Genomic DNA, 25449 nt, shown 5'->3' on the forward strand with positions numbered 1-25449 from the left:
AAAATGAAAAAGGGTGTTTATATCTGTTATATTGGTGCCCAATATATCACAATTTCAAGATCAGTTGTTACTATTTTCGTATTTTGACTCACCTTCATAATTGATATATTATTTCTGTAGATTATTAGGAAATCAAACTCTTAAATACTATAGCTACTTTTTAAAATAGTAACAGGTATTGCAACAGGGAATGAACATCAGGAAAACACAAATACCGGCTTAAAAACACAAGTGCTGCTTTCTTGGAATAGTTAATAGTTTCAAAATGTTGACTGTATTCTGGAGTTTAAATACATATGGCTAATAAATAGTTCCTTCAGCTATTTTGCTAATTAGAAGCTGTTCCATGTACAAGATTGGAACCTTTTCCAAATGATTCCAGCACTTAACTGTTGTTCAAATGGATCTAGAGGGTATGTAAGTATAGCACAAAACCAAAGACACCAGGAATTTTGAGTACCAATGACTGCACTCTAAAGAAAGAACTCAATTAATTAATTTGGCCAAATGCCCCAATCATAATAAATCTAAGGACTATTCCTGCAGACACAGCTACAGACTTAGAAAGTTCATTCCAAACTCACATGTATAAACAAATTTTGTCACAAAACTTGCCCTGCTTGCAATGAAACTTGACCTGTTTCTAGAAAGCAATTAAATTGCATTTTAATCTTTACTGTGACCCATGAAGCCAAGTGATCTTTAGTTCTCAGAAGAACAAATTAAAACAAATTAAAAAATCCATTTGGTCTTCTCATTACCCTAATTTGACAGGCAGCCAGAGCTCCAGATCATTCATCAAAGTAATAAAAAGAGAAATGAGAATGAAGCCAACAAAAGACAGAGAGAGAAATGTTCTATTAAATTAATGTACTTAAAATATATTTTATATGCATGAGTCTTAGAAGTGGTAATAAAAACTGTACATGGCAGGTCACTGTATTTTGCACATTTGAATTTATATCATTTTTCCTTTTAATTAAATACCCTTCAAGTTTTTCTCTCCCGAATCATTTTAATTACTATGGAAATGAACATAACTTAGAAAACCAAGGCAAGAGGAAAAGCACATACCTCACATCAAGGCATCATAAGCCATCCTTGTGGTCAAACATTGCATAATACGATACATTATCTGAGCAGTGATTAGGAAGCCACCACAGAGATACTTCCCCAGTGAGAGAGAGGGTAGATATAATCACATAATAATCAGGGGTTCCAAACACATTTGCTGTGGCTTCATTCAGCTGTACCATCATGCCTTCGGCAACTTAATATTTTTTAAAAAAAACATCAAACACTTTCAATATACATTTATCAATCAGTATTTTCCAAACAGGATATAATACAGTCATTTGCTATAACAGACTGTCTTTAAAATATGTATGTCAGAAAGGAGCAAAAATTTCAACTATTACAGATAAAGGAACAGTCCAGGCTAACTTCGTAACCTGGTGCTAACCTCCCCACAAAAAGCTACCAGTATTTCTCAGTTCTGCTTCAAAATGTGCAATAATTAATGCATGCCCATCTCGAAAAACAATTACATTCTTGTAACTCTCAGATTCTGTAACCTGGAAGGAATGGGGCCTTCCAAGTAATGTTTTCCTTGACTTTCTCTAAGCTTAGAAGCTAGACTTCAGCCCAGTCATAACAGTATATATAACAAAACTAAAACAGAAGAAGCCAAAACCCATTTAATGATCTAACACAGACATGCTCATCCCCGAGAATGCATATGGAAATCCACTTGAAGAATTCAGTCTTCTAAACTTTTCATCCAGAAGTATGTAATTTATGAAAAAAATTTAGAATGATAGGACAAAATAACACTGGGCAGTCACTTTATTATCACTAACAAGCAATAAATTAGAGATATTAACTGACCTAGTAGGCTTTTTTTGACTGGTTGCAATTCCACTGTGATTAGACTGAGTTGCATATCTGGCTGCCAGACTGTATGAGGAGAAACAGAGAAATTGAATTAAAGAGATTCTTTGAACATGGAAAGAAAGCACAACATTACAAGAAAACTATGAGTTAATGAAATGCAATTGGAACATGTATAAGCATGTATAAAGAATAAATTAATTAGAAAATTATGATAATGCAACATATATACCATGACCTTTGATTAATGAACACACTATGAAACGATGCAGGGCACCCCTTGGAATAAAGTGTGTCATCACTTTAAAATTACGGCTGCATGATATTGTTCATATTATTTTAAGGAGGATTTCAGCTCATAAAGAAATTCGACCTTTGTAAATGACTAGGAAAACTTCAGGAAAGCTAAAGTTTAACTTTACATAATACAAAGAGCTCTTTCCCAAAAAGGTTAAAATGAACAGAAAGAGTATGAGAGTCATTATTTTCTTTGGTAAATGCTTCTAATTTGCTGCTTTAACTGGAATATTATTTTCAAAACCAAATGACTAAAATATCTGGTTTCTGACAAATGTATTGTTTGATCTCGAGTCCTAGGGATAGAATGTTCTAAGGAAGCAAACAATACAAGATGTTTTTCTAAAGAAAGATCTATGTAAAGGTTAAACGGAATAAATTGGAGTTAAGTTCTCCAAAAACAAACTGAACAACTATTAATGACAGCTTCTGGGCATTCTTCAGTTACAATTCTTAATAATTTTTAAATCAAAATCTTTGATCAAAGACACAAAAGAAAGCATTATTTAAACTGAGTTCTAAACAGCAGTGAATATTTTACAAACATAAATGAAATTTTGCACTTAAAGTTAAACTAATTCCTGAATTACCTGAGTGTTCTGAAATTAGTGTTTTGAAGGATATGGTGAGACCCAATTAGACCTGAAACATGTTCACATACCCTGTGATGGTCATGGATTGACGCCCGAGTGGAGAACCACTTTTCAGGTGAATTGTGAGGGAGCACAAAGGCCCTTAAAAACCGCCCGGATAGAAAAGAATAAACCCTCATAACTAAGGAGCTTTTCAGAGCACTCATTTTTCACATTCGATATGTGATATATTATTCATTTGCCTATAATAAATTCTGTATCCTAACTACACTGGGCCAAGTGGCCCAACTACTTCAGTAACAATGATATCAGAGAATAATGTAAAAATAAAAACCAAAGTGTCTGACTGAAATGAGATACTAATTTAAAATTTAAATTTAAAATTTAAGCACCCAAAGTGAAGAAATTCTTTTGTGTGAACTTCTCACTCTAGCTGTCAATCCAAAAGAAAGAGACCTACCTCAAGGTTCACTACTATGTCTGATCCCATACTCTCCAAATTGAGCACAAATATTAGCTGGAGAGATGACAATGAAACAATATACTTTCCTTCGGGTACTGAAACCATCTGATAGGGTTTTATTCCATGATTTTAAAGAAGTACAATAATTTCTAGGATTGAAGTGAGGTGGGGGAAGAAAATCTAGAAAGGTCAACCGACTTGCTAAAATCGGTTTGGTTTTATGGCCCATGTGTGGTTTCTAGTTTATTATGAAAGAACAATACTCTACATGTTGCCTAGATTTTTGTACCAAACCCTCATATTTTAATCCTTTGAAACTTGGCTTCTGTTCTGCTTTGCTTGCACTAGTGAAACTGTTGTGTGAAGAACACAGGACTTTTATTCAATTCTCACCATACTCTAACATCTTTGTATCTGACCCAGATTGCTCCCTCTGCCTTTGTGAATCTCTCTCTTTCACAGACGGTAATACCAGTGAGCTCACTTGATTTGCCCACCATCATTCTTGTCCATTTTCTCCTTCCTTCCACTGGGTCCTTCCCCTCTATTGAGCTCTTAAAGGCATGATTTTTCATAGGTCCTCTTTCCTCAAACACTTGTATTCATTCTTTCACTTAGAAATTCATTTCTTTTCTTATTTTATTTTATTATGTTATGTTAATCACCATACATTACATCATTAGTTTTTGATGTAGTATTCCATGATTCATTTTTGCGCATAATTCATTTCTTACCTAAAACTTTAAGTAAAATCTACTATAAACTAGAATTAATGTGTGCATCACACTCCCAACCATCAATATCAACTGAGGAAAAGATGTCCATTTCCATGATCTTCAAAGTCACCACATTAAACACCACTTCTCTTCTTTTATCCCCAAGTCTTAATCAGATCCTTCCTCTAATTTCTTAATTTCTATTCACAGGATCATCATTTTCTTTAGTCCAATGGGCTTGAAACCTCAGTAGTTGACTCTTCTCTTTTTCCTTTTAATTATTGCAAATATGCAATCAATAGGCTGTCACTCTGATTTAACCTCTACAAATCCATTTGCATTTGTGTTCTCTTCCAATTTCCTTGTTTATTGCACTAACTCAAGCCCCCAACATGTCCCACAATGCCTCTGGCCCCTTTCATTTTTCTTAATCTTCTACTTCGCTCTGCCTCCACACTCAGTAGAAAATCACTATTTTTCCCCACAGTGCTTGTAATACCATAGCCCACATTTCAGATTTAGTAAGTTTAGTTTCAGTATAGTAACAGAGTAGGTGAGGTGGTATAGCTAATGCAATTTATTAGTAAAACGGACACAAGGGACATGTGTAGACACAGCTCTGAAGCAAGACGGGGAAGATAAACAGAGTCAGAACACCAATAAACTAGGAATTTTCAAAATATCTGGATTGAGGATTGTGTATTTTTTTCCTGGAAAGATTGTCAAATGAGACTCCTTCTAGCTAATGGGTGGTAAAAATATCAGAAACAAAGCACAAAAGAAATAAATATTTTGAGACTTATTGTGGATTCTACCAAAAAGAAGTATCTGCTCATCTGTCTGATAAAGTAAATATTAAGGGAATGCTTTTTAGTACCCTAACATGGAAGACAAGAGGAGGAGACTAGAGACAGTCAAATGAATTTTTTAAAAATGAAACTCATCTGCTGTTCAATACACAGAAATATCCAAACTACCATACCTTTCTAATCTACCTTCAGTACAAATTCCCATGTGGAATTATAATATCCATTTATTATAAGGGAAGAAAGCTTCTCAAAGTAAACAGATCCTGAATTTTAACTTATCCATTTTTACTAATTGCCAGAAACTTGCCATTCAAGTGCCATTCAAAACTGGCATCACTTGGAACTTTTTAGAAATACTGAATCTCGGGTCTCATCCCAGAGAATCTGCATTTTAACAGGATTCTGATGTATAATAAAATTGAAAAAGCTGTGCTCTGCAGAATACCCACAAATGTCCAACCTAGGAGGAAAAAACCTTGTAGTTTCTAAAGTCAAACAGCATAATCTAAACATCCCGAGTCAGGCCTCCTCATCTATCCTGCAGCAGCTTTGATACTTTTGATATCCACCGTCCAGAAATCCTCATCTCACTCGGCTTTCCTAATGCAACAGCTACCTCTGTAGCTACTCCTACTTCCCAAGTAACAGTCGACTCACTCTCTCTGCCCCCTCAATTGTTGTACTGTTACCATGAATATTTTCAGAATTGTAATCCTAGGCAACAGCTAATCTACCCCTCTATTCTTTCTAACCCAGATCTACATTTTATACTCAATCTCAATCCTAAACTCAGTCTCTTTTCTAATAGTACCTTGAGATCCCCTAAATATTATACCCAGATCTATCATCTAGATTTCTCCCAGATATTCCAAAAATGTTCAAAACAACTCATTCTCCTTCTTTCAAACCATCCTCTCTCTCTCTCTCTCTCTCTCTCTCTATCTGACTTGGCTATGTAACTTGAGTGTCACCGTTTTCTCCATTGAACAATATGGAGTTGTCTTGATCATTACCTTTTGTTTTTTTTCCTCCATGTCATCTCTCTCACAGACTCTAATAATACGTCTTTACTAGTTTCTTTGTTATCAGTCCATTTCTATTCCCAGACAAATCAAATTATTCCTCTCATAGTCAAAAGAATGAACTTTCCCAAGGAAGAATGAATGCCAACCACTTCCTTTGAAATTGCTGTTGACCTCCCCAGTTGTCCACAGGATAAAATCCAAGGCCTGTGATTTGGTTTGCAGTACTTCAGTATGTCTCCTCAGACTTTTACAGCCTCATCCTCTCTGCATACCTCCACCCTGTGTTCTCCACTGTCACCACACCTCTGCTCCTTGCATACAGCCTTTTTCCCATGGGTCCATGGCTTTTCCCATAAGGTTTCCTTTATCTGAAATGCTAGTCCTCCTCTTGCCTACATTATAAAATCTTACTGCTAGTTCAAAATCCTGCTCAAATCTCACCTTCTTGTTGAAGCATTTCTCAAGTTTCCCAGAGTTAATTTTGTCCTCCCCAGTCCACAGATCTTAATTCTTCTCTAATTATTAGGTTAATATGGGAATTTATCATGGTAAATGTCTATGTCCTGAGCAGACTGTTTTGTTTACTAGGACAGGAATTATGTTATGTCCACTTTGCATTCTCAGTTCCTTTCATGGGGTTAGTATGGTTCAATAATTAAATAATTGATTGATATTTATTAAGTAGTATTATCAAAGATATGTTATATTTCCATCTTTTAAGCAAATGGGATTGTTTTAAGCAAGTACTTATCAGAAATATACTAAAGGAACAAAAAGACATTCATCTTCATTGTGTCCTTATTAAGTGACCTGCAGTTTACACTTATTTTCTCATTTATTCCTCATAATAGTCTTGCAAAGGCTACACTCTATTCCTGACTAGAAATATGAAACTAAAGATTTTAAACATTAATTTATCTGTATACATTATACATATTAAAAATAACAGTAATAAAATTTGACCTTTGGTCTGTTAGATTCTATATAGTTTGTGCTATGTTCTACTATCCTATATCATTTTCTTGCCAACTGATTACTAATTGCAATATTTTAATGTTTCTTTTTCTATTAATTCATTGCCCTGTGGATTTGTGAATATCTCCAAGATGACGACATCATCATCATCATCATCATCATCATCATTTCAATACTGTTACAAAAATAGCAACTCCTAGTATCAAACAAATCTACTTTAAAAGACACTCTTTAGCATTCAGATAGATAATAATTTCATCCAATGGATCACTTTATACAGAAATCTAGAATTGGCAATAAGACAATTTGAAAGAGTAAGATACTTTCAGTATCTAAGCAACTCTCCTCAAAAATCTTCCAAGTAAACACTGTCTTTTGAATTTTTAAGCAACATTTAATGAGGGCTAAGAAATATGGCACAATAATTATAACCAGTTTCTCCCATGCCCATTTCACAGATGATTAATCAATCAATCAATCAATCACAGAATTCTTTTCTACTAAGCCCTTCGGTAGCTTCAAAATCCACGGCCAGGATTCAAGAAATCCTTATTAATCAAAAGAATTAGAATGAGAACAAAAACTTATTTAAATCTCTTCTTTATTGTCTCATCAAAATATTAAGATTTGAGTGGTTCCATACAGGATTTTTGTAGAAGATTCTATTTCTATTATAATTATTCTAGCAGTGGACTTCCATGTAGAAGTAAAAATTATATAATCTTATTCTTTAATTTTTATTCTTAAAAACCAAATTGGACCCAGACATAAAGCACACATGAATCATTAAAAATCACCAAAACATAATAATCTCAGCCTCACACAATCTATTATTCTTTATCTCCATTAGCTACTTCCAAGTTTCTTCTTAAAAAAATCTCAGTTGAAACAGTTGATATTTGAATTATCTCAATTTGTGTTTAATTATTATGATAATTAAAAATATTTTTTCTTATTTATTCATTCTACAAATATCCTTATAACACCTACTGTTTGCCCAGGCAAGAATCTGGAGAGCCACAACTTGCTAAGGAATTGGGCCTTTGTCCTGATGCAGTAGGGAATACTGAAAGTTTTGACTGCAGAATAAATGATAAAGTCTCAGATTAAAGAGATCCTCTCTTAGATATGTAAAGGAGGAACTGGGGGAGGAAGGAGGTAAGGACATTTAGTAAGACCAAATTTCCCATTTAGGAGACCAAAAGGAAATCACTGCTATAATTCAGGTAACATTTGATGAGGGTCTGAATGAAGACAGAAGTAGAGAAAATAGAAGTAAATGATTAATGAGAGAAGTTATAATGGTAGCTGTAAGAACTGAAGAAGAGGGAAGAATTCTGGATGGCTCCTGGGCCTCTGGCTTGAGTTGCACAGGATAGTTACATAGGTGAAGAATAAGAAAAGGAGACTGAACATCCTTGGTATAGTATCTGATGAGAAAATATCAAGACTCAACTTCCAGATTATATCACTAGTCATAGACTGAATGAAGTAACAGGATAAACTGGCAAGATGGATATTCAGTGGTGAGTAAACCCACCTTTATAGTGGAGCTAAAGTAATGATCATTTGCTGATCTTATTGTAATGGTTCTCTTATAAAGTACATAAACACTTTTGGCTGTTGAATGAATAAATAAATAAGAAATTGACTTCACATCCCTAAGGTTTTCAAAGTGGCAGACAAATACAGATATTGTGAAATTTGATTCAGTTTTGTGTTCTATTTATTCTAATAAGCACATATTTATTGATGTAATCAACAAATTAATTAATCATTAACGACTTTTATTGACTGTCTATATGTACTGGCACTGTGCTAGAAAAACTCAATTTGGAAAAATTAGATTTACACATGCATGGATCATGTTTCACTGTGAAACGTATAACCCTTAAAACCATGTATATGAATTCAAACTCCTTTCTAAAAAGTGTAATTTGATATTTAATGGAAACTGAGTTTACCGCAAGCTTGAAAGAAGCAATAAAAAATATTAGGCAGGGGTGTAAAAGTGGCACATTAATATCTTTCTTTTCTATGCATTATTAAACTAAATTTTCAGTAGTAAAAATCTAGTATATTGGTTTGTAGCACATAATTTAGAGTTGGGCTGCTCTACCTGAATCCCAGCTTTGTTGTTGCTGTTCTCTGTCCCTGTTTCCTCATCTCTTGAATGAGGATGATAACTTTACCTACCTCAACGTTTTTATGGGGCTTAAGCTGTAAATCACTTAGAAGGGTGTCTGGCTTAAATAAGTGCTGTAACAGTTAAAAAGAAAATTCAGAGGGATTCAGGTGTACGTTTGAGAGTCTCTGAATGAACTAACCCCCCACAGGAAGCTCTATAAATATACTGGTGAATTCAGTACAACATAACTTCCTACGTTTCTCAATCCCTGTAATTCCTCTGCTCCCTTGTGCTCAGTCTTCCCAACACATCCATTGGATCTCACCTATCACTTCTGAGGTTACTCTGTTCTTACTCTAAATCCCACAAGCCTGGACCTCTCAGTACAGCAGCTGAGCTTTTAACTCTGGCTCAGTCTCTAAATTTATAATTACTTTGGGACCATGATTTATTGAAAGCAAAGATAATGAAGTCTCCTTCTCCCTCCAGCATCCCTGGATACTACTCATTCTTCTTGTTTCCTGAACTCAACAGTATGAATCCCTATAGGTCCCAATAGGACATCCAAGAAACACCTCTCCCAAAGCAGCATGAACAGGGTGAGATTTTCAGAACCTGTAATTCTCAACTCTGTACATAATCCAAAAAGTGTCTCAAATACAGATTTTAATGAATGTTTTTGTTGTATAATATAATGTATAAAATGTATATATATTATATGCTTATAAAATATAGTATATTTACTTTAATATTTCAACCAGAGTTTTATTTTAGATTTGTACTCTAGATTTCACAACTAATTTGAAAGACAAGGATAAAATGTCTCAAAAAATGAGGCATTCCTCAACAACAACAAAAATAATTTGGTATTCTTCGGTATTCTGCCTGAAGAATACCAAACAAGCTACCATAACTCCGAATATATTGCAAAACAAACAAAAGGAACATTCTCTTGTTCGCTCACTTTACCCGTAAGTGTGGTTGCCAGAGTTTTGCTCTGAGACCTCCCTTTTTTGCTCAGCTTTATACTTTTTCCTGAGTAATCCCTTCCACTTCTGTTGTTTCAATAAAAAAACAGGGCTAAACAATGTTCCCATGTCCATATCTCTGGCCCTGACCTCTCTCCTGGGCTCCAGAGCCACACACAAGACACCACCATTTAGAAGTCCCATTGAAATATCAAATTCGGGTGCCTGGGTGGCTCAGTTGGTTAAGCGACTGCCTTTGGCTCAGGTCATGATCCTGGAGTCCCGGGATCGAGTCCCGCATCGGGCTCCCCGCTCAGTGGGGAGTCTGCTTCTCCCTCTGACCCTCCCCCTCCTCATGCTCTCGCTCTCTCATTCTCTCTCTCTCAAAATAAATAAATAAAATCTTAAAAAAAAAAAGAAATATCAAATTCATGAAGGCCAAAGGTGAACTTTTTTCTCTCCACCTCCTTCTTTTCATCTGTTTCCACTATTACATCATGCTTTTCTTACTGAAATATATCACTATCCAATGAGTCAAAAAAATAAATAAATAAAAACAAAACAAATGTAATGTTTTCTTTCACCCTTATCCCCGAACAGTTCCCAAGTCCATTTTCCTAGTCAGTACCTCATGCCTATTAACGTTACACTGTTCACTTTCCAATCATTTTAGCTGCAGTGCCCTTCCCACTCCTCTCCCCAAAGCACATCTTTCCTCTACCCTGTCACCAAGGTTGTGTTCCTAAGTTATAAATGGCATCATTTTTCTTCTGCTAAAAAAATCTCCAAGACAATTGTCCTTTATGTTCAAGAAATGAGTCCCAGCTCCTAGACATAACATCCAAAGCCTCCATAAATTGACCTTGGCCTACTTCTCTAGTCTTATCTCTCATAATACCCTGTGGCAATTTAAACATAGAGCTATCATAAATTCCTTAACACTCCTTTCATTAAGAGGTGAAATCTTTGTTCCACTCATACTCTCCTTGAATCTGGGTGGGCTTGTCATCCCATCAACCAGTAGGTCACCATGTAAGAAGGACAATGTTCTTGTGACTGCCATGTTGGAGAAACTTTGTGTAGTCGCTATTCCAGCTAAGCTGCCAGACACATTGAGTGAAAAAGTCACCATGTCAATGGATTCTCTAGCCATACATATTTTGCCTCCCAGAAGTTTGTGACACCTCAGCCGCTCCACCCTCCCCTGTGGAAGTCCCAAACACAGAGACAAGCCATTTCCAGCTGGGCCCTGTCTGACTCCGAGGCTCACAAAATCCATGAGTAAAATCAAATGGTAACTGTTTTGCACAACTATATCTGGGATATTTTTTTGAACCAGCAATGGATACTCAGAACGCACTTGTACTTACGCTTTTTCCTTGTCCAAATACTTAGAATTTCCTGAATGTAAATGGCATTTAATTCATCAGTGCCCTCATCTAGGCTCTTTCCTCTAACTGCGGTCACTGGGTAACTCTGTTGGATTACTTAGCATACCTTATTGAACTATCTGTTTAAGTATCTAGGTCTTCTATTACATTGTCAGCAATTTGAATGGTAAAAACACCACCATATCTCAAGCAACCATCTAGCATAATTCTTGGCACACGGTGGGGGCTGGATCTTTATTTGTTGAAAGGTCACAGCTGAACTTTCAAATCACCGATGAAAAACAACACTGGGCTCTAATGTAATATATGAAGAATCATTAGGAACAATATAGTCTTTCATTAAAATATGTCATTTCATTTCCATATGGTACTCATTGACTGCACAGTGATTGACTCATCAAAACATAAAAATGAGGCACAAAATAGTTATTCTTAAAGTGTATGTACTTAATACAAGTATAATTGAATAAACTATGTTTATCAGAACAAGATAGAATCTAAAGGCAATTTTTTGTCTATGTAGGTTCTTTTAACTCCTCATCTAAATTAAGAAATTGTAATAGGAAATTATTTAGAACACCCTTCATTCTTCTCTTGTCCATTTACCAGTAAGTATTAGAGTCACACAAACATGTTATGAGTAGAAATCCCTACACAGAATCCCTCTACAGTCAGACATTTAGTACTTTTGATTCCCAAAGAAAGAAGAAAACATGCTTCATCATAACATCACATTTGTCCTTTTAACAGTACTATTCTCAAGGAACCAAGGAGGGATACAAAGAAATCACAAAATAGGAGGTAAAAAATTTCTTGGCTATGTGGACAATTTATACATCTCAATTGTACTTTTATTGATACCATGTTAAAAAGGTAGAAATTATCTCCTCCCAAATACACTGAAAATAGCTTGAGAGAAAATTAGGAAGAGGTTACCCAACACATACTATACTTAAGTATATGGGAAGAAAGTCTTAAAAGATGTTTAGACAAAATAACAAATACAACAAAATAACAAGTTTTAAAGATAGTAAAGCACATCCACTAACATTTTAAGACTGAGATAGATTGAAATACATTTCCTTGTATATCCTATAATTGCTAAGGGTAGATATAAAATCATACATTCAGAATTAAGATCCAAAGAATTCTCTGAACCAAATTCTTCCTTGAATGTAAAGATTTTCCCCTTTGTGGGATCCTTGTGCAATGTTATAAAAAGATAACTGGCATCTAATAGCTCTAAGAAAGAGGGAGGTGTTCAACCGCTTCTGCAAAAATATGTTTTGCACCTCAAAATCAAATAGGTTCCTTCAAAAATATTTAAGATGTTTCACAACAGCAATATGTGCATCCGAGTATGTGATAAAAATACTCTGTCCCTATACTTAAATTTTGCTGAGACTTCACTGAAAACAGTTATTGCCTAATCCATAAATGAGTCAGAAACTTAGCTTTCATCCACATGTGTTTCTTTTTAGTAGCTGGGTGGCTGAAATATCATCCTGATTATATGTGAGACAGGTTACTGTGATAACTTATCCCATTAGTGAAATATGGTATGTAAATATATTATAACCTCTGTGTTATCTTAAATTTCATCTGACAGTTAATAAGGCCACCTGCATGGTCTGTTTTCGTGGGATCTCAAAACAGTAACTAAAGAGGGAGATGCCTGCGTAAGATATTACTGCATCAAAGTCTCATGCTCTTTTAGGAATGCAGAACTTCAAGATAAAGGGCAACTCAGGAAACCAGGCTCATATTTCTCTCACAATCTTACCATAAATGAAATTTTCTAACAATGCTTTTACTTACACATAGCTCAAAGCATTACACTGCTCCATGGATTGTTTTCAATTTATAATTTTCTGAGTAAAATTGTATCACAATAAATTGAGTGCTCCATTCCAAAAGATCATTTTAATGCAACCACCAAATACATACATACATACATACATACATACATACATACATACCACACCTGAACCCTGAATACTAGTAGACAAAGCTGTTTTGTTACGCTAAAAGTTTAAACAAGCTTTGGTAAAGACTATCCTGATTAGTGAAAAGTCCGAATTATTTAGTACTTCTAAAGACAAGAAGTGTTATAGTAAGCACAAAATATGTTAACAACTATTTCTTAGTATACATGTTCCTGAAAATGGCCTTTAATTATTATACTTATAAAATAATTATACAAATGCATGTCTATACAGTGTTTGAAGGTCTATGAAAAATCTATTTTATAGAGTCCTTATAATTGGACTATTCTCAATTTACTGCAAAGCAAATGTAATCATTAATGCATTCAGTTTCGTGTTAATAAGTAGTGGCTGGGGTCTCAAAACATCTCTGATGGTGAGCTTTGGCCTAGAGTCTGTCAGGAAGGGAAGGCTGATTTTGTTTACACATCTTTTCAGACTGAGAAGTCAATCAGAAAGGGACAGACTGTGGGGGTCGTCAGAAGTGGAAGCTCAGGAAATAGAATGCTAAGAGGCAAATGTTGACAGTGTGCTTTATGATGAAGAGAGACCCTAGACTAACGGTTAAAGTCTCATAGGTGAGACTGTCTCAGCTGCAGAAATGTTACAAGTCCCCAAAATCCAATTCTGTGCTCACCCTGTCATCCCCCGATTATTATTTGGTTTTCTATGTAGCTCTGACCACAAGAAAATAGTTCAGTGGTCATACTGACATGATTATTATAGTTAATGTAACAGTTGCATTTTCTATTGTTAAGTCAGTAAGTGGAATGCAGTCTTTAGTGGAAAACAGATTAATATAAAGTAATTACATATGGCATAAGACTGGAGGTATAAAAATCAAGTCTACATTGTCAGTGCTCTGTTTGAGAAGAAAGTGCACCATCAATACAAAAACAAATAGAGCCCAACAATGTCTAGTGCTTGGGAGACAATATTCATAAAATGTATTAGTCTCCTGAATCATTGTAATGATACACAAATCACATTTTGGTTGTTTTAAGAGCAAATTATGAAATACTAACCATTGTTTTACATAGACATTTATGTCAAAAAGCACAAGTCTTAACTTCTAAATTAGTAGTCAAATACTTTAAAATGTATAATATATTCTCTCAATTCCATTAAAAAGATAGAGTATAATTATGATGTTTTTATTTTCTACTTGGAGAAATTAGGTTCAGTTAATTGCTTTTTATTTTTTTAAAGAAGAAAAGGAAGTTATCAGAACCAAAAATGATTCTGCCCATGCCTTCTGAGACAAATTCACATTATTCTCTTTTTCCTAATGTGATGCCATTAACATGTTGAAAAGGGAATAATTAAGGTTTAAGTTCACAATAGGAAGAATAACAGGATAGAGGACAAGAGACATCAATAGACAAGAGACTTCAACAGACTTTGAAAAACTGAAAATAAATGGAGTAGAGTTAATGGAGAACACATAGGAAGAGAAGTTTCATCCTAGTGTACACATGGAGGAAGGTTTCAGTCTAGAAGAATAAGGAGGGAAGCTGGACTGGGAAATTGCAGATAAAATGAAGGGACTATAAAAAGGAGATTAATCAAATATCCCTCTCAGTCACTACCAATGACCACTCTATGACCAGACATAAACAAACCAATTCATTAACCATCCAAACAAACAAGAAGCAATTTTAACTACAATAACTGAATAATCCCAGAAAAATGATGCTGGTATAGACAGGTTCCTCAATATACCTGGACTGATCCCTCTAAAGCATCATTGAATGATTGCATTCAAACAAATATCAACTTTCAATAGACATTCAAGAAAGGCCTTGAACAGGAAAGAATCACAGTAGATGTCCTGATTCTGCAGAACATATTTCTAATAGCCATTATGTAAACACTCCATTGGTTTGAAAGCTTTTGGAATCAATCCGTACAAAATAGAATGTAAATCATACGAAGCTTAACTTTTAAAAAATGCAGATGACAGAGGTTGGAAATTGTTAGTGGACGGGGGGCGGGGGGGGAGAAACAGAAATGCTAATAGCCATATTTTATAATACAGAATGCCAAGAGATATTCTACAGTTGACTGAGAAAGAAACAAAGATGTCATTTCATTATATAAAGTTACAAAGTTAACCAATAAAAGAACTAAAAAGAGTGAAATTTAACTGTCAGTAGCACTCCTAGAAAGACCTGTCCATATACCACTGACCACCTCTAATTCCTCTCTCCTGTTTTCCAGTGAACAGATTCTAATCAAGTTACCACAGCAACTACTCTACTGGAGTACCTCTCATCAAAGTCTCCAGTATGAAATCCATAAGTCAGACCTCAGTGTGCACCCTACTTATGTGCAACATTTGATGCAGTTAAGTCCTGAAGGTTGGTAGATAATGGTTAGAAACATAAACTCTGTAGCCAGATCACCTGGATTAAATTTACAGATTAGTCACCAGGAAACTTCATGCAATCTAACTGGCATTTCCATTTTGTTTGTTTTTTGTTTTGTTTTGTTTTGTTTTAAATTTGAAAACCAGGATTACTAATGATACCTACTTCATAGGGTTGCTGTGAGGAATGAAAGAATATGTATATAAAGTACTTAGAATGGTAACTGAGGCTACATATAAATTATTATTGCTCTCCCCCTTCTCCTTAGAACTCTTCCTTCACTTGCTCTCCAGGCAAACAAGTTCTGGTTTTCTTCTGACTCTACAGGCTGTCCTTTTTTGAGTTTCCTCTAGGAGTTCTTGCTATCATCCATTGTCTCAACACAGGTGGGCTCCTGACCCAAGTCCTCATCTTCTTCTCCCTATCTATACACAGACTTTTGGTGACTTTATCATCTCTAGTCTTATAGTTTTTATTATTTCTATATGCTTGTATCTCGAGAATTTTTGTCTATAGCCTTCACCTGTCCCTTCAACTCCAGTCTTGCAATTCCCATTGCCTTCTTAGTCTCTCCACTTGGATATACCTAGTAGACATCATAAAATTGACATGTCTATAAGTAAATATTTGACCTTCTCCATACCAAACCCGCTCTTCCCACATTCTTTCCCTTTTCAGTAAATGGAAACATCATCTTTCCAAAGAAGAGTCTCCTCTCTGTTTACCAATCCCACAGCAAGTCTGGCAGCTAATTCTACTGATATTGCCTTCAAAATATATTTCAAACTGACCTTCCTCTCTCCGCTTTCCATATGGTACTCCAAGCTTTTCTCCATGACTCCTTGTTTTCACCTTTTCCCCACTACAATCTATTCCCAACAGAGCAGCCAGAGTGACCCCTTGATTTTTATACCTGTTTATGTTCCTCCTATGGTATATGGTAACTTCCCAACCCTCCTGGAGTAAAATCCAACATCCTTGTAATAGCAACAGGGTCATATTAGTGTCTCCCTGCTCTTGGTCTGAATTAATCCTACTCTTCTCCTGCCTCCTTCCCTCTGATCCATCCCAACTGTGGTATTTCCTCTTCTTAAAATAAACCAGACAGGCTCCACACTCAAGGTCTCAGCTCTTGTCTCCAACAGCCTGAAATTCTCTCCCACAAGATAACCACAACTGCTAGCTCTCTCACCTCCTCTCCTCAAGATCATCAGACTGAGGACTTTCTCAGAACCCTATTTAAATTTGCAGGAATATGGCTTCTACACATTGTGTTTCCTTCTTTTCTGGTTTATTTTTCTCCACCATCAGCTGTCCAGTTAGTGATACATATTTTAATATTTTATTGTCTCCCATCACTAGGATGGAACCTTCAAGAGGGCAAGAATTCCTTAATCTCTTTTGTCCTCAACTATATCTCTAGTGCCTGGAAGAGTGCCTGAACATACTAAGTGCTTAATCAATATTTGTTGAATACATTAATGGGGGATGGGAGAGATGGGGAGTGTATGAACCAAAAGATAATGATCAAATTAATGAATAAAAACTGGAGGCAGAAGTATTTTATTTGGCTACATGGTAATAACTGATAAAGGAAATAAGTAATACTACTAAAATAATTAAAGGGGTTACCTCTGTGTACCTAGACCGGGCATGAAAAGGTCTGAGCATTAGGCTGTTACTTTTAATAATGAGGACATTATTATTTTGCATTACTTTTACATATTTAATAAAAGTTAGAAGTGGAATGGACAAAACTGATCAGAGAAAGAGAGAAGGGAGGGACCAGGGATGAGGCTGATTTGAGGTTTCTAACATGGGTCAGTATGTTTCATTATACATGTGACATGATCTTAAAGGGGGTGGAAGGTAAAGTGAAAGTAGCTGGGATGAGTGTCTATTACATGCTAAGTGTTATACTATGGGGGCACTTTATACATGAATTACTCTCTGAGGTCTTCTCAATACCCTCTTGAGGAAGTTATCTCCATTCCAATAGTAGAGGTAACAACACTGGTATTCGAACAGGTTAAAATCATTTGCCCAAAGCCGCACCACTGGGAATTGGCAGGCAGACTTTAAACCCATGTCTGCCTGACTCTAAAATAACCAAGACCATATAGATGCTGCTTCATCTATAACAACAGAAGTATGAGTAGTTGTCAAGCTTTTTAAATGGTGAAATAAAAGCACAGAATATAAGCAAAGTGTGTATATTGTGTATATACGCTCTTTTAATATTATGCCCTGTTGGTTTCCTAAATCAGGCAAAAATTGAAGGGTAATTTCTTTCCCTTCAGTTATTTCTCTCTAGGAAAGAAAAAGTCCTGCTTTAAAAAAAATTCATAAATGTCCTTTGTGTTTTGTTTTGTTTAAAGTTTAATTGATTCGCTGCCTTTTTTGAAGAGCACACTATAGGCCACAACACAGAGCTGAGTTAAGAAACTAATTGAAGCCAGGTTCATAAGGGCTTAAATTACCAGAGCCTTCCTGTCATCTTAAATTAAACTTCCTTATACACTTTGCAAGATTTATAACCCCAGGCTGAAAAGCTGTAAACCGTCCCAGTTTCTGAGTGAATCCCCCAGAAGGAAATGATGTGTCCTGGAAAAGAGAAAGGCAAATATCCTTAATGGGAAGAGGGTTCCGAGAGCAATGTGTGTGGCAGGGGTCACGGGAACCTTGGCAAGGGGCTGCAGAGGGAATGGGCAAGTCACTCAAAGAACATGTGTCCACAGATTTTGCTATTTGACTTGCAAGTCCTAACTGAGCAAGTTCATCTAAACTGCAAGTGGACGCATATTTGATTTTCTCCTACAAATGAAAAGCAGAAGGGCAAATGATCATCTGTGGAAATCATAATCTCCTAAATTCTTTTTTTTTTTTAAAGATTTTATTTATTTATTTGAGAGAGAGAATGAGAGAGAGAGCACATGAGAGGGGGGAGGGTCAGAGGGAGAAGCAGACTCCCTGCTGAGCAGGGAGCCCGATGCGGGACTCGATCCTGGGACTCCAGGATCATGACCTGAGCTGAAGGCAGTTGCTTAACCAACTGAGCCACCCAGGCGCCCCAATAATCTCCTAAATTCTTAAAATAGGTGTTATTATAGACTTATCGACATCACTGCCTTTCATGTTTCTATGCCCTACGCAATTTCTTACCTGCCTCTACCTTTATAGTCAATTTCTTTTCTTTTTTACATGTTTTCTTTTTATAAAACATAAAAATATTTGTCATGCAATTCAATAATCACTATTTGTGAGTTGGTAAAATTCACTATTTAATAACAGGAAGGAAAGTTATTTAATAGTCTGGACAACAATTAAGCTAAAAGGTCTACATTTTAAGGAAAAACCTCTCTTTAGTAAAGCTTTTAGCAAATAAAAATCATCGTCTTTTTCAAATACCATCATGATTACACCTCATATATAACTGAATGGTACACAAGAAAAATGAATTTTCATTATATAATTTTCTTTCACTATAATGATTTACCTGATATTCTCAGGAAAATTATCCATTCATGACATGCATTCTGCTCACTGTTGGTTGGTCTCATGTGCCAGGCATTGTGTAAGATTTTGGTGAAATTAAACTCCCTGTTACCTTTGATGTCAACTAGACCTTTAATTGTCAAAACTCAACACATGGAAAAGTATGATGAGCAGAAATACCCTGAATGCTCAAACCATATTTACTAATCAAATGAATTTGAGTTGGAAAATATAGCATTCATTTCTACTTTGTTTTCTAGAATAAGAAATAATACTTTGCCATCTCCTAGTTAATACTTAGAAAAAATAACTATGATTTCAACTCCTAAAAAAGATTTTTATCACTTTATATTAAAACATTTTTCACATTTTCCCAGTTGGTTGAAGAAAGGGCCTTTAATCTATTTTTTTTAAGTTTCTTTCTTCCTTCCTCCCTCCCTTCTTTCCTCCCTTCCTTCCTTACCCATCCATCCATCCATCCATCCATCCATCCATCCATCCATCCTTCCTTCCTTCCTTCCTTCCTTCCTTCGGTTTAGAGGGAGAGAGTGCACATGTACACACACATGATGGGGGGGTGCAGAGGGAGAGGGAGAAAGAGAATCTTTTTTTTTTTTTTCTAAAGATTTTATTTATTTGACAGAGAGAGAGACAGCCAGGGGAACACAAGCAGGGGGATGGGAGAGGGAGAAGCAGGCTCCCGGCTGAGCAGGGAGCCCGATGCGGGGCTCGATCCCAGGACCCCGAGATCATGACCGGAGCCGAAGGCAGACGCTCAACGACTGAGCCACCCAGGCACCCTGAGAAAGAGAATCTTAAGCAGGTTCCACACACAGCATGGAGCCCAACTAGGGCTATTCATTATCAGTCTACAAAGCAATTAAAAGTAATTAAATTTATCACAAGAAAAATTCTTTAAGAGTCTACCTCAGTCTTAAAGGACACTGGTGAAAAGAATACTTTTCAAAACCTTCCGATGAAGGTATAAAATTACCATGCCTACTACATAGGGCTTTATATTTTTAAATAAAATATCGTTCCATAACAGCCATGCATATCTAGCAAGAATGAGAAAAACAATCTCCCCAGAAGGGTCATAACCACTGAGAAATTCTGGGCAAGAAATTCCACATGGCAGATACAGAAATAGAATGAGGTAAAGTAAAGACAAATGATACTCCATATCACTTCCAGAGTTAACATATTTTGTACAATACCACTTAACTTCCTATGTTTTTTCAGCTACTATTCTTGCTTCTTGTCCATTCAAATAACTTAAACCAAACTTTAGGAAATATTATTTCTGGCAGTTTTCAAAATCTAGATCTCTTTCTACCAACCATCTCCCCCAAATAATAAATAAATAATTAAAAAAGCTATTTCCTCCCCCCATTCTTAAAGAAATCCAAAGAACTTCCCCTGTAGAGAATTTTGTTTTCACTTTGACTTCTGTACAATTTCACTTACATCACAAAAAGCCAGGAAGAGCTTTAAGAACAAAAGCATATCTGCATTACTGAGTAATGAGAAACATCTTTTATCACTCCCTGAACTATGTAGTATACCCTATATTTTTGATAAAATTACAGTTTTTCTTTATGGACTTAATAATTCATTAGTGAGTCAAATCCGCCAAAGCAAATAGAGTTTACATGGTCATACAGAGAAAAGAAGTATTGCTTAATATGAAGAAAGGGCTGGTTGACAGATGAAAGAGAAGAGGATTTCTGAACTGTTGAATATTTGACAATAAGTGGTTGGGGGGGAAGGTGGTATGTGAATGTAATTTGGAATTTTACTCTAACTTTGTGAGTCAATACTAAATACCAAAAACAAACTCAGGGTAAACTGAGTGTTACTAGGTTTCAGGATTGCCTTCTTAAGATGGAAAAAGTTAAATATTTACATCTGTTTGATATGTATATATACTCTTAAAGATGATGAGTATTTGCATATAGAACATTCTCCCTCCAAAGGAAAAACAATCAGCTATTTACACAATAGAGCAAATGACCCAATATCCTGGTCATTGGTGAGGAACAAATGAGCAGCATGCATGAAACTTGTTAACTTCATTTCATTCTGTGATCATTTTTTGATGTGTCAACTTAGCTAGGTTTATTGGGTCCCACTTGTTCAATCAAACACTAATCTAGGTGCTGCTGAGAAAGTATTTTGTAGATGTGGTTAAAGTCCACAGCAGCTGACTTTAAGTAAGGGAGCTTATCCTAGATAATCTGGGTAGGTCTGATTCCCCACTTGAAAGGTCTTAAAGGCAAGATGGAGGCTTCCTTGAGAGAAGAAATTCTACCTGATTATAAAAGTTTTGGCTCATGCTGAGAGAGTTTCAGCCTGCCCTTCCTGCTGGGCTGCCTTTAGGATTTCAGACTTGCCTAGCAAGTCCCCATGATCATATAAACCAATTCTTCACAATAAATCTCTTAATCCCTTCCCGGTTCTGCTTCTCTGGTTGAACCCTGACTGATAGAATTCCAAATTGGAAAACAGCACTAAGGGCAGAGGGAAGGAAGTTGCCATGATTTGTCAGCACCCCACCCCAGGCTGTGTCTACGATGCACCAACAGACTCAAGTCAGATGGACACATACTCAATAGCACATTCTAAATAATCTGCAGAAGGAAACAATTGTGCCACGTCACTCACAAGAAAGACATTTCACACACTTTGATACAAACCACAATCATCTTTAGAAAATAAACACAAATATTTCACCTTAAATTAATAAAGGCTGCTCATCCAACCAAAAGAAAAAGTGGTCTTAATTTCTACAACATCGGTCAAATTACTTCATAACACTGATGCGACTACATAAATATGTTTTCCAATCTCACAAACAGTAAGTTGTTAAAAAAAAAACACAACAACAATTTATATCCAGACAAGTTAACTTTACACACATGCCCTGCTTCCTGTCCTTACCTGGACTGCATATCTTGTTGGGTTTTGGCCTGACTGGCTTCTGCCTGAGGGGAGGCGTGGCTGACTCGCTGCTGAAGCTCCACCAGAGACTGGTAATACTGTTGCTGATGGTGTTGTTGCTGCTTGTAGCGAGACAAACTGAAAAACAGCCCTAGAATGGCTTTTAAGTTTCCATTTCTTATTTCTGCATCAAAGGGAAAATATAAAAACAGTAACAAATGAAATGAACAGTAACAAATGAAATGAACATATGAAATGAAAAGGTTTTCCTTTTTATTTATTTATTTTTTTACAAATGCAATTCCAGTTTCCATTCTCTTAGACCAAATCTGTGAAGATAGAAATGCACCTCAAGTCTCGTAGTCACAGATTCAAGCAAATCTGAATTTCTGAAGCGTGATAACATTTCCAAATAGCCTGGAGCTTCAGGGACAGAGTGATGGGAAAGAAGGTAGAACAAAACTTGTACGAGCAATGGTCTTTGCTGATCCTCAACTGCAATTTTTCTAGAGTTTGCTTCTTCCTGGAAATGGATGGGCTCTCTGTCCTGCACTAATCATTTGATTCAGCATTCTGCTTCCCTCACAAATACACAGCTGTTACCAACACAGTGATGGCTATGAACTGGAGAAAGAAAGCCACTTAAATGTTGGTTGTCCTACATTATAAATAATGATGGTGTGGGTGCATCTTATAATGACAACTGGATTTAGAGTAGCCCTCCTAAATCATCTAGCAATCAATTTATTCAAATGTTTATATATTTATATATATGACTATATATGTAATCTCCCAAAAGTAGACATTATAAGTATTAATTTTTTAATGGTCCACTTTTTCTCTTGACTCATACTACATATTAATAAATTATAAAGATCAGCTTATTCATGACAACAATTGATAAACGTAACTGTAAATCATAGTTCTAGTACATGGAGCTCCTAAATTTTTCTAATACTGAATAAAAAGATAAACACCCAAAGTAAGCTACAATCTGAACCTTGTTTCTTTTGCTTGTAGTTATAATATAAAATTCAGAGAAGAGATGGAGGTAAAGCTTGAAATAAGGCTATGAAACCTGTAATCATATTCTAAATAAAACATGCTGTTGACAATAAAATACATCCTCCTGTGATGTCAAGGTTTTATGTCTCCTTTTTGTAGTTTAGGAATATTAACAAACTATTCTGATTTCTTGCTCTCTGATGGTTTATAGACATCACACAAAGTATGCAGTGGAATTATTCATTTAAAATGAGAATGAGATGTTTCCCCACCTCCCCTTCTCACAGTTGCCATAATATAGAAGAGTTAGTCTGATCAATATGAGGCTACAGTAAGAAAGTATTAATGCTCTCATGTAAACCTAGATGATATTAAAGGTTTTAAAAATTTCTTGTTTTCTTACTATGTATATTTTATTAATCTAGAAAACCATTTTGAGCATTCATATATTTTTAGAAGATAAATGAAAATCATTGGGTTTCTGTTACTAAAGGATGTCATATGAGAAGGCAGAGACATAAAATGAACAAATGGTAACATTTTTAACTTACTTTTAAGCACTGAAAAAGTAAAATATTTTCCTGGGGAATTTTATCAACTTTTATTCTAAATTGCAGAACCATCAGTTAGGTTTGAACCTAAGGTTTTGGCCCCCAAATGTGTAATTTCATATTACACAACATATCATATAAATGTAAAAGACAAAGGAAATTTAAAACAAAAAATGAATACAGAAGAAAAATTGGGAAAACTCAAAAAATTCTACTAAATGTTCACTGTATTTCAGAAGCCACATAATTCCTTTTTCCAATGACAGCAAAATTTTTAAAACTTAGACCTGTCTAATATTTCTAGTATGTGTGGGGAAAAAGGCTATTCAGAGCAAATGACTATAGTAGAAATATTAACCAATCTAAATTGTCGAAGTATATACCAGTATCTAGTAGAATTTTAATATATAAATTAATATTCTAATAAAATGGTGGTTATTGCAGATCTCAAAGGACTTGCTATTTCATAACCTTAGCAACTAGATTTTGTTATAGTACTTGAAAAGTTTTCCTAAAAATACATGTGAAAGAAAAAGATTAAAAAAAAAAAAAGACAGAACCAGTTCAGTCTTTTTCTACTTTTCTGTATTTTAATTATAGTGATGATCTTTTAAACCATTAATGACTTTAAAGCTTTCACATATGACAGCTATTAAATATTTTAACTGCTAATTATTTAAGAACTCATGATGACTTATTTAAACTTACCAAATATTTCAACCAGGACTACCAATTTGATGTGTTATTCATAAAATAATATTTGCAGATTAATTATACCATTTTTACCTGAATTTCATCTATCTATAGCATTATCTATGTATCCATCCATCCCTCTACTTAAGACTCTAAAAATCCTGTAGACTGGTGATAACATAAAAATGTTTTGTTAATCTACCCTTCGCCCACTCAGTCATGAAAATAACAGTTTTGCCAAAATATGGAACATATATAAATAATTAAAGCATATATGACTAACCATTGCATTTATGTTTCTATTATTTTTGGAAACTTGACTTCATGCATTAAGAAGCTATGTACTCCCACTTTACATTTCCTGCAATACAAAAACAATTTTTTTTTCCACAAACTTGGGTGTTATTGGTGACAACCTTTTTCTTACCTTCAGCGGATAGACCTTGAACATTTACTCCTCTGGCTGCTAGAAAACTAAGGCAGACATCAACATTTTCAATCTGTAACATGAAAAGCAGTGAAAAAGCAACTTAGAGGGCTATTTTTAAATAAACAAATGAGCTAAAATGAAACCAGAGAGGAAGATAAAGAAAGAATGAATACTTTACATTCATTTCATACTAGAGATCTTTACCAGAGTTTAACTAGAATTATTTTGGCTAATTGCAGAACGAATATAAAGCTTGCCTTGTCCGGTTTGGTATTCACAAACAATTCATAAAGGCCTGATCAAGAATGGCATTCTCACAGATTAGCAACCCACCTACTTAACATAAAACTGGATTTTGTGCTTCACGACTAAGTCTCGACGAAAACATCCATACAGGAGGAGGCTGTTGCTTATGCAAGTTGTAGAATGTTAGGATGTGGGTAATTGGGATTCAACCAGTAATATTTGGTCATTATGCCAGAGGGTTGATATAGCATGAAAGAAATAAAAGCGTATTTTCATCTTAAACCATAGCTAAGTCTGTACTTTAAAAAATGTATTTGGACTTCAACAGTTATGTATTCCTCTAATTAAATTTAGGTATTGTCTTTATAATTTAAAATTGGGATGCCATGGCTTTTAAAGTTATTTTTGATATGACTACCAGTTTGTAACCATTTAGAGTGATAGGTTAAAAACAAAAACCAAAAACCCAAATGATTGATT

At 35.2% G+C, this 25449-nt stretch overlaps 1 protein-coding gene across 6 annotated transcripts in view; it reads right to left on the reverse strand.

Moving 5' to 3' along the window:
• NAV3 (neuron navigator 3) overlaps nucleotides 1-25449 on the reverse strand; it is an 803480-nt gene that overhangs the window by 202264 nt on the left and 575767 nt on the right. For 5 of the 6 annotated variants that reach the window (XM_064590847.1, XM_054506908.2, XM_045872917.3 and 2 more), the window contains 3 exons: nucleotides 24721-24793; nucleotides 22045-22228; nucleotides 1888-1956 (listed from right to left, as the gene is read on the reverse strand). In XM_064590847.1, the coding sequence (XP_064446917.1) occupies nucleotides 1888-1956; nucleotides 22045-22228; nucleotides 24721-24793 (326 nt within the window). The remainder of the gene's footprint in view (nucleotides 1-1887; nucleotides 1957-22044; nucleotides 22229-24720; nucleotides 24794-25449) is intronic. The other variant, XM_054506909.2, reaches the window with a different exon arrangement.

The sequence above is a fragment of the Mirounga angustirostris genome, unplaced genomic scaffold (assembly GCF_029215605.1).
Source record: "Mirounga angustirostris isolate CCGP_5_RB_7025 unplaced genomic scaffold, mMirAng1.0.hap1 SCAF_5, whole genome shotgun sequence".
NCBI classification, from domain to species: domain Eukaryota; kingdom Metazoa; phylum Chordata; class Mammalia; order Carnivora; family Phocidae; genus Mirounga; species Mirounga angustirostris.